This window comes from Rhinolophus sinicus, linkage group LG13, assembly GCF_036562045.2.
Source record: "Rhinolophus sinicus isolate RSC01 linkage group LG13, ASM3656204v1, whole genome shotgun sequence".
Lineage (NCBI taxonomy): Eukaryota > Metazoa > Chordata > Mammalia > Chiroptera > Rhinolophidae > Rhinolophus > Rhinolophus sinicus.
Window position 1 is genome coordinate 4,289,765 of NC_133762.1, and position 11,603 is coordinate 4,301,367.

At 40.1% G+C, this 11,603-nt stretch overlaps 1 protein-coding gene across 3 annotated transcripts in view; it reads right to left on the reverse strand.

Annotated features, from left to right (window-relative positions):
• ASB7 (ankyrin repeat and SOCS box containing 7) overlaps positions 1-11,551 on the reverse strand; it is a 38,512-nt gene extending 26,961 nt beyond the window's left edge. The window contains exons 1-6 of one of the 3 annotated variants that reach the window (XM_019726634.2): positions 11,054-11,551; positions 10,791-10,885; positions 9,861-9,951; positions 6,174-6,396; positions 3,550-3,662; positions 1,123-1,384 (exon numbers count right to left, since the gene is read on the reverse strand). In XM_019726634.2, the coding sequence (XP_019582193.1) occupies positions 1,123-1,333 (211 nt within the window). In that variant the 5' untranslated portion in view covers positions 1,334-1,384; positions 3,550-3,662; positions 6,174-6,396; ... (1 more) ...; positions 10,791-10,885; positions 11,054-11,551. The remainder of the gene's footprint in view (positions 1-1,122; positions 1,385-3,549; positions 3,663-6,173; positions 6,397-9,860; positions 9,952-10,790; positions 10,886-11,053) is intronic. The other 2 variants (XM_019726633.2, XM_019726632.2) reach the window with 2 other exon arrangements.
• Between the last annotated feature and the right edge of the window lie 52 nt (positions 11,552-11,603).

Here is an 11,603-nt window from a genome sequence, read left to right on the forward strand (position 1 = left end):
GGCTGGAGGACAGTTACAAGGAAGGCACAGGCCAGGGAATGGCTATGTCCTGTCAACAGCCAACGATTTCAAGATTATTGTTCTTATTTCAGGGCCCCTGGGATGTGTGACAACAGCTACTCGAGGTTTAGTGCTGCCTTACAATTAGTCCAGGCTGATACCCTTCATATTCCTGTCTTCACAAAATTACTATGAACCTCAGGAGAGCTGTGGGACGTCTCCCATTTTCTGTACATCGAGTACATCTGCAAACTTGACTAGTTTGGTAACCCATGTACACCTTAGAAACGAAAACAAACGCCGTTCACGAGCAACGCAGGCCCTAGAATGGCACATGTAAAATCTGGGTCCCAACTAAGCTGTTTTACACCTTAATTAACAAAGGGAATATGGGTACACATGATAAAATACATATAGTCCATCTTTCGGAAAATAAAAGAAGCGGAAATTCAACTGGAGGAAAATGCATATTGGTTTGGGACAATTATTAGTTATTATTAATCATGAGAATTACCAAATACGGCAATGGACAGTTTTTTGAAGCAAAAACAAAATGTCAAATGTAGTTTCCAACTCCATATATTTATACAAAATTAGATCACGGATAACTGATCTGCCTGCAGGAGACCTAGAAACGATGTCCAATTCTGGAAAAGACTAGTCCTCTAAAACAGTAATAAAAGAAAGCATCCAACCTTTTTTTTTAAATGGTGGTAAATTCAAAAGGTTGAGTATCATGAAAGACCTGTGCTAGGTCTGTCTGCTTGAGCAATTATCAACAGGGGAAATGTGTGCAATTCTCTTATTGTGGGTATCACAGCGGCCACTTTTAGATAGCCTGAAGAAGGGCTACGTTCAGTTGAAATAACCTTGGGAAAAGCTGGCTGTATACAAACCATACTTACAGGGGGAAAAAAGCACATTCACCAAACTGGTCTTTTCCACAACCTGGTATTAAACGAAACTCAGCATTATTCTCACACGTCTCCACACAGGAGAGAAAATAAAACAAAAGAGAAGCATTAAGAATGATATACACATGCACACCTATATTTTGAACTATATATAATTTCATTTTAAGTTCCTCCTTGGAAAGAAAAGATCTGCTCCTAGGAAACTCACCTCCGTGTTCCAGAAATACTCGAACACATCTTTCCTTTCCTCTCGCTGCAGAGAAATGGAGTAGGGTCCATCCATTAGCATCCCGGCCATTTGGAGAATAGCCTTGTTCTAGCATCTTCCGTACTGTGTGGACATCCCCGGCAGCCACGGCAGCCTGAATCTGTAACTCTTCCTGGAGCTCAGGGTTCCTTCGACAATGGTGGTGTAACATCCTAGCTGAGTCCGCTTTTTACAAAGGATTCATTAGGTCACAGGGATCAGCCTTTAAGGGTAGGTAGAAGATATGAAATTTAGGATACGTGGCTCCCGACAGGGTGCCCATTCAAGACCACAGAATTTTCCATCAAATCACGGGAACCTGGGTGACGACAGTTCATACCACGACCATTAAGTAACACAGATCTGTTACGATCAGAACTTTTGGGAATTTCCCTAACTTCAAAAAGAAAGCCAGGCATAGAGCCCTCCATGGCTGCAAGCAGGCAGTTTCTTCTGCAGCCTTTTGAAAAGTCATAGCAGACATCCTATGAACTGAACAGCGTGCTTTTGGGTAAAATGGGGAGTGATGTTAGGCAGCTAGAAAATAGCAGACAACAGAGGGGTCAGATGAGGACTCAACTTAGGAGTTCAGATTTACTTGACGCACATGGAGACGTAAGTTATAAACCAGTCAAGGATTCCATCACTGATCAGTGAGTAAATATGGAGTATCAAATGGACAACTCATAGACTACAAAGACTAAAGACCTTGAATTATGAGAAGCAGTTTAAAAAAAAGTACAGAACCTTTAGGCTGGGTTCCTCAAGTATTGCAACAATATTTTATTTAAGCCCACAGTGGGGTAGGTTGGGGGAATGGGAAATGGGCGGAGTTATGTAAAATAGATCGCATGTGTAGATTATACAGAGGGTGCCGAAAAAATGTATACACATTTTAAGAAAGGAAAACTGTATTAAAATTGTAATACTATATACCGGTAACAAAAGATAAATACAAGTCACGTTTGACTTCTGCAATGACAAGAGGTGCTCAAAGTGGTTCCCATCAGCATCCAGACACTTCTCATGACGGCGAACTACTGCTTGAGCAACGCTGACCAAAGTGTCCACTTGTATACATTTTTTTGGCACCCCTGATATTTACTTCCTTTTGTTTATTTCAGTTTCTCTTTTTATCTCCTCACTTTTGTGTTATTTGATGCAAGATTTACTACTCTTTTTCTGCCACATCACTTTTACTTTGTTTCTATTTCAGTTTGCTAGAAGTTTTACTCTATAAATATTCATAGTATCAAGATCATACAAAATATTTAAAAACTGCAAGAGTCTAAACAACCTGTTCTTTAACCACATGAAAAAAATTAGTTTAAAGGAAAAGTACTATATTGAATTCTCACTCTCTAATAGGTCACAAAAGTGTGTACTCAAACTCAAAATAAAATGAGATCTCGTTCATGCAAATACGAAAAGTCCAAATAGAACTGGTGAAGCCCCATCTTATATGCATGTATACAAAAACATTTTTAGTGCATTCTTAAGCTTACAAAGACATACAGAAACTAACGTTCTTCTAGGAAGCCATTCCATGTGGGCTAATTTTAAGGTCTAGATTAGACTCATCTTTTAATTAGCAGGCTTCCATTTCTAAAAATAAAAATAAAAAAAAATTATGTGATAAAGTCCTTTAAAGACATTTTGGTCTCATATGTAGGTTAGACATCTTGGGATAATCTTGTTACCAATAATAATTTATCTTGTAAAACTTCTCATTATAGATGGTACAGAGGTAAATTTAAGCCTAACAGGTCATTCCATCACAGCGTCAGAGTATAATCAAATAGCCTAAGTTTTGTGCAGAGAAAATGGTTATTATCTACTCATAAGTATCACTACTAAGTAATGTCACTTAAAAATATCAGGCTACTGCTACAAAGAGATATTTCCTCAGAGAAAACTGGGGAATGAGAAATTTCCTGACAATTTGTTTTCTAAATAAACACAAACAAACAAACAAACTGCTACCCATCTCTTTACTTAATTACTTTTTTTAACTGAAACTAAAGTTAAATCTCTTGTCTTAGAAATTTTAAAACCAAGAATCCTTTTGGAATCAGATTCTTTTGGAATCCTTTTTGCTTATTATTAGCATTTCAAGATGTCGAAGACCATTAGAAGAATTAATGGAAATTACTAACTATATGCTCAAATCGATCATCTTCAACAAATTTTTTTTTTTAAAGGGGATGCTTATCTTGGCACTTATATCAGGTCTATTATGCAAGAAAAAGATTCACGCAATATCAAGCAAAACCTAGCTTTTCATTTAGCAGGCGCTGTGTTCAGTATATATTAGCTGAGTTGAAGGAGAATCATAAAAATGGGTTTTCCCCAGAGCAGCACAGATGACCAATGACCTCGGTCACTTACCTTATAGAAGAATGTCCCTTCTCCTGACAGGTGGATTGCCTAATAACCATTGTGCACATACAGCATTGTGGGGAGAGTGTATCCAGATTATGGCACGTATCAGCTTTCTTACCCTAAAAACAAATGCAATAACAACCGTGGGAAAACGCCTAGAAATAATAAAGATTCGTAAAGAATCATACCTGCCTGCATAGTCTACCTTTTTTTTTTTTTTCATGTTCTCACAAAACCCTGCTATTGTGCCCATTTTTAGGGAGGAGGTAACTGAGGCCCAGAGAGGTTAAATGAAGTAACTGACATCACAGAGCTAGTGAGTGAAAGAACAGGGGTCCAGCTGGCTAAACCTGGCCCAGCTGGCTCCAGGATGGATGGTCTAAATTTTCCTTCCAGGACAAGGCTTGGTTTTGAGCAGAGAATGTATCACCTGGCTCCCTCTTCTCTTTGTAGATGTTTACCAGAGTCTGCTTGCTCCTACCTGCCAAGATGGCTCTGGAACCTGATGGTGGGTATGTAGCAAAGACCATCTCTTTAAGGAAATCCAGTTTCTTTGATAACTAACTCCAAAATGTCATGAAGTGACTGCACAGTCTGTCTTTGGATGAGCTTAAATTTCAGCACTTTCCAATAAACTTACATGGCAGAGGAAGAGCTCAGATCAAGGCTTAGAGGAAGTGATCTTGATACTTACACTTACCTCCAAGGTATAAAACAGGATTTATTTTCAGGAAATTTTTTTTTTTTTCTAAAAAAGTAGTTTTTTGGAAAAAAAAAGAAAAGAAAAGAACTCACATCTGGAATTTGGACGCAAGCACACATTGTCCTTTTTGCTCTACTTCAGAATATATTTTCAGACTTGCACCATTTGAATTACTTTTTAACTGACACTGTTGGTCACTTGCTTTTTCTAAACAGAACTAAAATGAGAAAATGTGTGCATACAATACAGTAGGTGGCCAGAGCAAAAACAGAATCTATAACAACTAAAAGGAGATTATGTCTTTAAACGCTGGTGTTTCGTATATCCAAAAGGTATCATGCTCATCATTTTGAAATTGTTATGCCTTTAATGCGTACACTACACGAGGTAAAAGATTAACCATAGTTTTGCCAGCTTCCTTATATGAATGCAGAAAAAGTTCCCGCACAAGTAAAAGTAAAGGGATCCTTCTCCAGGTCAATTAAATCCTACGTAGGTCTGTGAATTCCACTAAGGCTAAGAAGACACGCAACGTGTTTTCCACACATTATACCAGGATCACTCTGGGAATTACTCATTGGGAGAACTGCTCCTCCACCCCGGTGGGGTGGGTGTGCTAAAGCCCTTTGTCACCTAGACAAGGAAAGGTTGGGCCACCTGGCGAGCTGATGTGCTACAGAGAAAAGTGGCAGTCACAGGTACTGCTGGCTGCCCGCCAGAATTTTCAACCAATCGGAATCAGTCTAGTCCACTTTGACACTTTCCTCTTTTCACACTCTATTTTTCCTAGTTAAACTTCTTCACGGAAGGTCAAAGACTTTGCCAACATGCACTTGGGAACAATATTTAAAACCCTGCCCATGCCCATGACTTTTAAGCTTGTGAATTAGACGTGAGACGAACAACGCCCAAAAGTAATTACAGTTTAAAAGGTTAAAAATAATTGCAAAAACACAATTACTTCTGCACCAACCAATACAATGCAGGCTGTCAAAAATTCAGTACTATCCTCACACAAACAGCTGAGGCTAAGATTGAAGGCAGGAAACATCCGAGATGAGCCTGGAGCATCTTGCGGTGCCACAAAGGAAGGAAGTGCTCCAAGAAAAGTGGAACGACAGGGGTAAGTCAAAGGGACACAGGAGCCAAGAAAAAGCGCTCTCAATAGCCAAGACGGAACCATTTGCACAAGGTAAAGTACTACTGGATTCTAACCCAAAGTATAGGATAAATACCTGCCTGAATCAATGAATGATGGGGGTTGGGGGGTGGCGTAGAGAAGACACAAATCTCCTGTGCAGAATTCCAAATAATTGGTGTAAATTCTCGCCCCTCAAGAAGGTGGATCATAGCCCACCCCTATGGGGCTCCCATAGTGACTTCCCTCCATGGAGGACAGGAAGGAATGTATGGGAAAGAACAACTTTACGTCAGAGACCTGGAAAACACCGCCTCAGCCAGGTCACGGTGAATATTAATAGTGCCAAGTCATGTTGTTAGTATATGATGTGATAGAACCCCCGTCTTATCATGAGAAAAATAGTGGACAAATTGCAATCAAGGGACATTCTACACAATACCTGACCAGGACTCCTTAAAATGTCAAGGTCACCAAAAACAAGGAAGACTGTCACAGCCAAGAAGAGCCTACGGAGATAAGATGGCTAAGGGCAATATGGCAGCCTGGAAGGGATCCTGGAACAGAAGAGGGATGTTAGGTAACAGCTGAGGAATTCTGAATACAGTATGGAGTTCAGTTACGACTAATGTTCATTACTGGTTCATTCACTGTGACAAATGTATCTATTAATGTATGATGTGAACAGGAAGAACTGGGGTATGGAGGATATGAGAATTCTGTACGATCTTTGCAATTTTTCTGTAAATTGAAATCTATACCAAAGTAAAATATTTAAAAAGTACAAACCAATGTCTTTCATGATGAGCCTCCAGCATTTCCACAAATGAACATGATTTTTTTCCAGGTGAGTTACACCTACATTTCACAGGGACCATCACTGGATGCCTTACTTCTGAGTGTGTTCTCAGCACACCCTGCCTCTCAGGAAGGGGGAGGCGACCCTCCCTCCATGATTTCAAGCCTTTAAGAATCCTTGTTCTTCTCACTGCCTTGCATCCACCCATCACCACTTCCACGGAGGCAGGGGGGAGAGCAGCCACGAGGACATGCGAGGTGGGGTTGAGGAGAACAGGAAATGGTATTATTAACAAAATCAAGCAAAGGCTTTATGTTCAAAGATGAAGTGACTCAATTATTTCTCTCGATAAGAAAGATGACAAAGGACAGTAACTTGTGATAACCTCCTTGGGATAACCTCAGCTACGTCAGTCGGACCCACGCAGGTCCTACAGAGGACCTGGCATGTCTGGCGCTGGTACTACCTCTGGGTAGAACTTCAACAGAGACTCCTGCATACTTAAAAGGAATCAAATAATCCTAGAAATGTTAGGTCATTTTTCTCTTTCCTGACAGTGCCAAGTGCTATAAGTAAGAACCAGATTTAAACAAAAAAAGCACTCTTTACCTGCATCAATCTTCACAAGAAAAAACACGCAGACACATACACCTTACACACACAATCCCTGCCAGCTGCATCCTTTAAATGATAAAGGACAATGACTTATTACCAAATATCCTAATAGTCCAAATCATCAGGCAAGTAATTAATCTTATCTTGGTGCTATTTTGTAAGAGTTTGCACTTAATAAAGTACAGCTATCCACATATGTATAAACAAAGGGAAAGAAAAGCATATTGAACTTAAGAAGTAAATACAATACTCAGTGGTAAAGGTATCTATTAAAAACCACAGCGGAAGTCCAGAAATGAGAATGGAAAAAAGTCTGTTTCTCCTGAAGGGGTGCAAGTCTGAAAATCTGATAGCTAACAAAAGTCACCTATAAAATAAAAGAATATGATGAAAGAGGCAAGTTTCTAAATAAATATCTGTACAATGTAAGTTGTTTGACATTAATAATGACTCAGAATGACTAAAACTCTCGGTGCAATCTTTAGAAATTCCATTCCGGGTTTCAGTCAGAAAAGAAAAAAAAACCATACCAACAAGATTTCAGAATTTTACATCAAAACGAGCCACTTTCCCAATGTATATCCTTTTTATATGAGACTTTATGGCCCAATGTTAATACTGTGTTTAAATTTTATGAATTCATCTTTTCTATTTTTTTGGGGGGTGATGGGGGGCAAAAGAGAATAACCTAGGCCTCTAAGCTTTTAAATTGTCAACCATATTAGAAACGACTAATACAAATTTAGGAATGAAATGTGACCATCTAATTTCCATACATAGATGCCAAGTAAACTTCATTAAGTGAAAACCAAAACTTCTTACTTCACGTAATTAAAAGAAGTCTAAATCCACAGAACGGAGTGAATAAAATAACTATAAAACAAAATATATTGAGACCTGTCTAAAATTACATAACTTTCCTCAAATTTGCCCACATGTCCCCAATTTGCCTTGGCAGACATTAGTCATTCATGGCTTTTTTGCATGTGATTTTCACTAAAAGTCCACACATTTTTTGATTAAGTGATACAAATTAGAACAGTGCTTTCAGATTTCACACAAGCTAGAAACAAGATAACAGCTTGCTACTCAAAAAAAAAAAAAAAAAAAAGTATTTCTTTGCAGAGTAAACAGAGATACAGGCTGGTAAGGAAATAAAATCAGCAGCTCCAAGGATATTGGATCTGAGGGAAAAAAACCTACCCATGACTCAAGTCCTAAAAGGGCAGAGAGATGCAGAAATACTACAAGGCCTAAGTGTGCAACATAGCTGAAATATATGTTGATGAGTTCTGCTTATATGACCAAGAGCCTGAAACCCAAAATAAAGAAGTGTTATTTTCGCATCTCTCAACATAGTCAGCATAATGTTTCTTTTCCAAAACAAGTAAGGGTGTTCATATCTCCTCCCAATTCCTGAGCCTCCCTCCACAGAACACAAGGATTTATTATCATGCACAATTTATCTATAACTCTCCTAAGTTCCAGCAGAAAAACCAATAATTTTCATGAAGTGGGGGTGAGGCAGTAAAGGAAATTTTACAATGCACTTATCCAGACCCAACTCAAAGTTTAAGTCTCAAGTATTATAAATGATGGGGTCTTGTAGCTATTATCTTACTAACCCATGTGTGGCATTACCATCTTAGCAGCCTCATGTGCCTGGAAAGTTTGCAAGAAAGGAGATGACCATTCTACTTAGGGAATGCCGTCAGCTGAGAATGAAATGAAAGGCTGAAAGGCGGGTTATTAGATATGCTGATATAAACTTTATCTGACTTTAGACATTTTAGGGATAGTATGTACTTCTGTGTTACCAAAGTTAAATGTAACAAAATACTGTTCATGTCCTAATAGTAAGCAATTGTGAACCACATCACTTAAGGTATAAATAAAATAAATATTGGCCATAGCACATTCAAAATGCTATCTTCAATTAAAATCAGTTATGTTCCCTATGTAATTATAAATCTGTATTTGGTTATCAAATACATCAGGTGGTTTGACTTTTTTTTTTTTTTTGGCTTTCAATACCAGGTGGCTGGCAATAGAATTAACACAAAGTTAAGTGCCAGGTTGAAAAATATAAACCACCTAACTGGCCATGTTGGTAAATAAGTACCCAAATTAAATATTTCAAATGTTTGGCATAACCGAGACCAGCTATTCTTACTCATGCTAATATTGGAAACAGATACTGACAACTTATATATGTATTCCCTAATCTCAGGAAAACCTGAGAGGATCAATGAACTATCATTTAAGCAATGAGAATGAATTGGCTGGGGGAACGCAGTTCCCTCTCTTTATATGCTTGACTCACCACAGACCCACGCCCTTATCATCTCAGGTGATAATACCTCGCAGAAAGGAAAATATACTAGAAGGAAATCTAAAGCAGACAAAATATTTAATGAAGAAGGACTGAATAGAAAATACATACTTCGCTTTTACCTTCAAAACGCACTTCAAATATTTTAGCATTTTTTAAAAGCCCTAATAATTAGGCTGCATTTGGATGAGTCACATACTGAAATAATGAAATTTGCCTTTAACTTTATAGACTTCAGCCTCGCTTTTATTGAGATGAAGTGGACCCTATATACACTTATCAATGCCGGCCTATAATTCACTGTGGGACAGCCACTGGTAGATACTCATTTTAAACCCCTTTCAGTGGCATACGCTCTCCTTTGGTTATCTGGTTTCAGGTCTCAAGAATATACAAGCCCTCAGGGCCCCCTAAAAGTATCTTTAACTATGTCTTGACAATTAGAAGCATCATGGAAGACGTTAATTTCTTTTTACGGAAGGCAGGAAGACCAGAGGAACAGAGTAAATCTAAGATTTCCTAACAACTTCTGCTATTTTAAGTACGTCTTTGTACCTAAAATTCCCTAAACAATCTGAGATATTAAAATAACTCTGAGATTAACAAGTCGCTTTATACTCATGTTACTGGATGTTAGAAGTCATTCACTTGGCTAATTTCTGAATTAACTCATATAATTTCCCTGATAATATCCCCTCTTTAGGAAATTACACGAATGTCCTAAACTTACCTTTAGTGTATTTTCAGAGGCAGCAACAACATACAGTAGCAGAAATGTGATCACACGAATTAGATGCTTACATTTCAATCTAACAAATTCTCTGTAAGGGGTTTGAAATGAGAAATCTTATTTACGAAGAGTGCAAAGAGAAAGCCTTAGGTTCTAAACACACTGAAACATTCCTTTGTTTTTAAATTCTTGAATGTCAAATGATTAACAAGATATTATGTAAAGTTTTATAAGTTTTTCTAGAAAATCTGAGCTGCAACATACTATTTATCTTTTTGTAACAGTTTCAACGCCCATCCACATCTGTCATATTGAAACACACAAAAGCCTGAAGCGTTAATTACACATAAGTGCTTCAGGGGAGACTACTACTTTCATACGATCAGATTCACTTTCCACTATGAAAAAGTCATATTATTTTCCGAAACTCATAAATTTCATGTCATTACTGTACCTTCCTCTACCAAACCCTTTGTCAGTCAGGGAACTCAAAAGATTTTCTGATGGCGGTAGAGGAAAGGTGACAGAAAGGATTAAGGGGAAAACAGAAAACTGTGGTTTAATTAAAAAGCAGAGTTATTTAGAATTAACAAGCAATTAAGAAGGAATGAGGAATTCCTATGAGAGTAAAGGAGGGGGGGCTACAAAAAGGTCTCTAAGTCTCAGAGCAGGGTAAATGGTGCAGTGTACCAAAAGATAATGCAAAACACGGAAACACTATACAAACAGAAAGGAAGAAAATACGTTTTGGGGGTTGAGAAGTTATTAAAATGTTAAGAATCAGAGAGAAGGCAGCGTTTTTGTTTTTGCTGAGAAACAGGGGGCCAGGAAAGGGTTGCATGCCCAGGTAACCGCCCTGAAAACAGAGCGCGGCTTAATGAGGTAGGGGCCAAGAATAAACAACGGGGGAGGGAAGGGCTGACTTGTTACCTTTATAGAGAATGATGGTCAGCAGCTCTCTTCTACTTCTCCGGCGGGTGGGCAGACCTCCTCCTGCTCTCTAGACTCCTCTAGCCAACTCAAACCTGGAAATCAGAAACCTGTGAGTGGTGCAGTGGCCGTGGGGCGGGGAGGAGGGGGCTTTGAGGAAGGGGGAGCAGAGGAAGAGAGTGGTACAGGCAGGCAGGAAGAAGCAGTGATTCTCCTCCCTCCCAGCCAGCCTCCTTCCCCTCGGGGAACATAACTGACTTTACCTGTCTCCTCAGCTGCTGCTTCTCTTCTTCCTTTCAGCCTCCTCCACACGCACCAACTTCTCCATTGAAGAAGCACCCCAAAGCAGGGCCGGACACGGGTGTTGCTGACCCTCCTCGGTGCCTCACGGCCCCAACCCCGCGAGCATCCAGACAGCTGAGCAGACGCGGGGAGGCAGTCCTGGCCGCGGGGCAGCCTCGGGGCAGGGGTGCAGGGAGGAAGTCCCGGCTCGGGTGGGGGGGGCAGTCCGGGTCTGAGGGCTCGGAGCAGGGGGCTGCCGCGCTCTGGGCCGGAGGCTCCCAGCTACCGGGTAACACGGGAGGTCTCGGAGCAGCGAGGTCCAGGGTCGTAAAGGGTCCGAAGTGTCAGCCGCGGGGGATCCAGGTAGGGGGCTTTCGGGATGCACTTTGCACTGGGCCACCCCCGCCCCCTCCCTCCAGCACTTTGGGGTCACTGGGATGGACCAAGCCTTCAGCAGCCAATCAGCGGCCGCACTAGAGCCTGAGCCTAGAGCCGTAAACCAGGTCCGGGGTGGGTGGAGGTGGGGGGTGG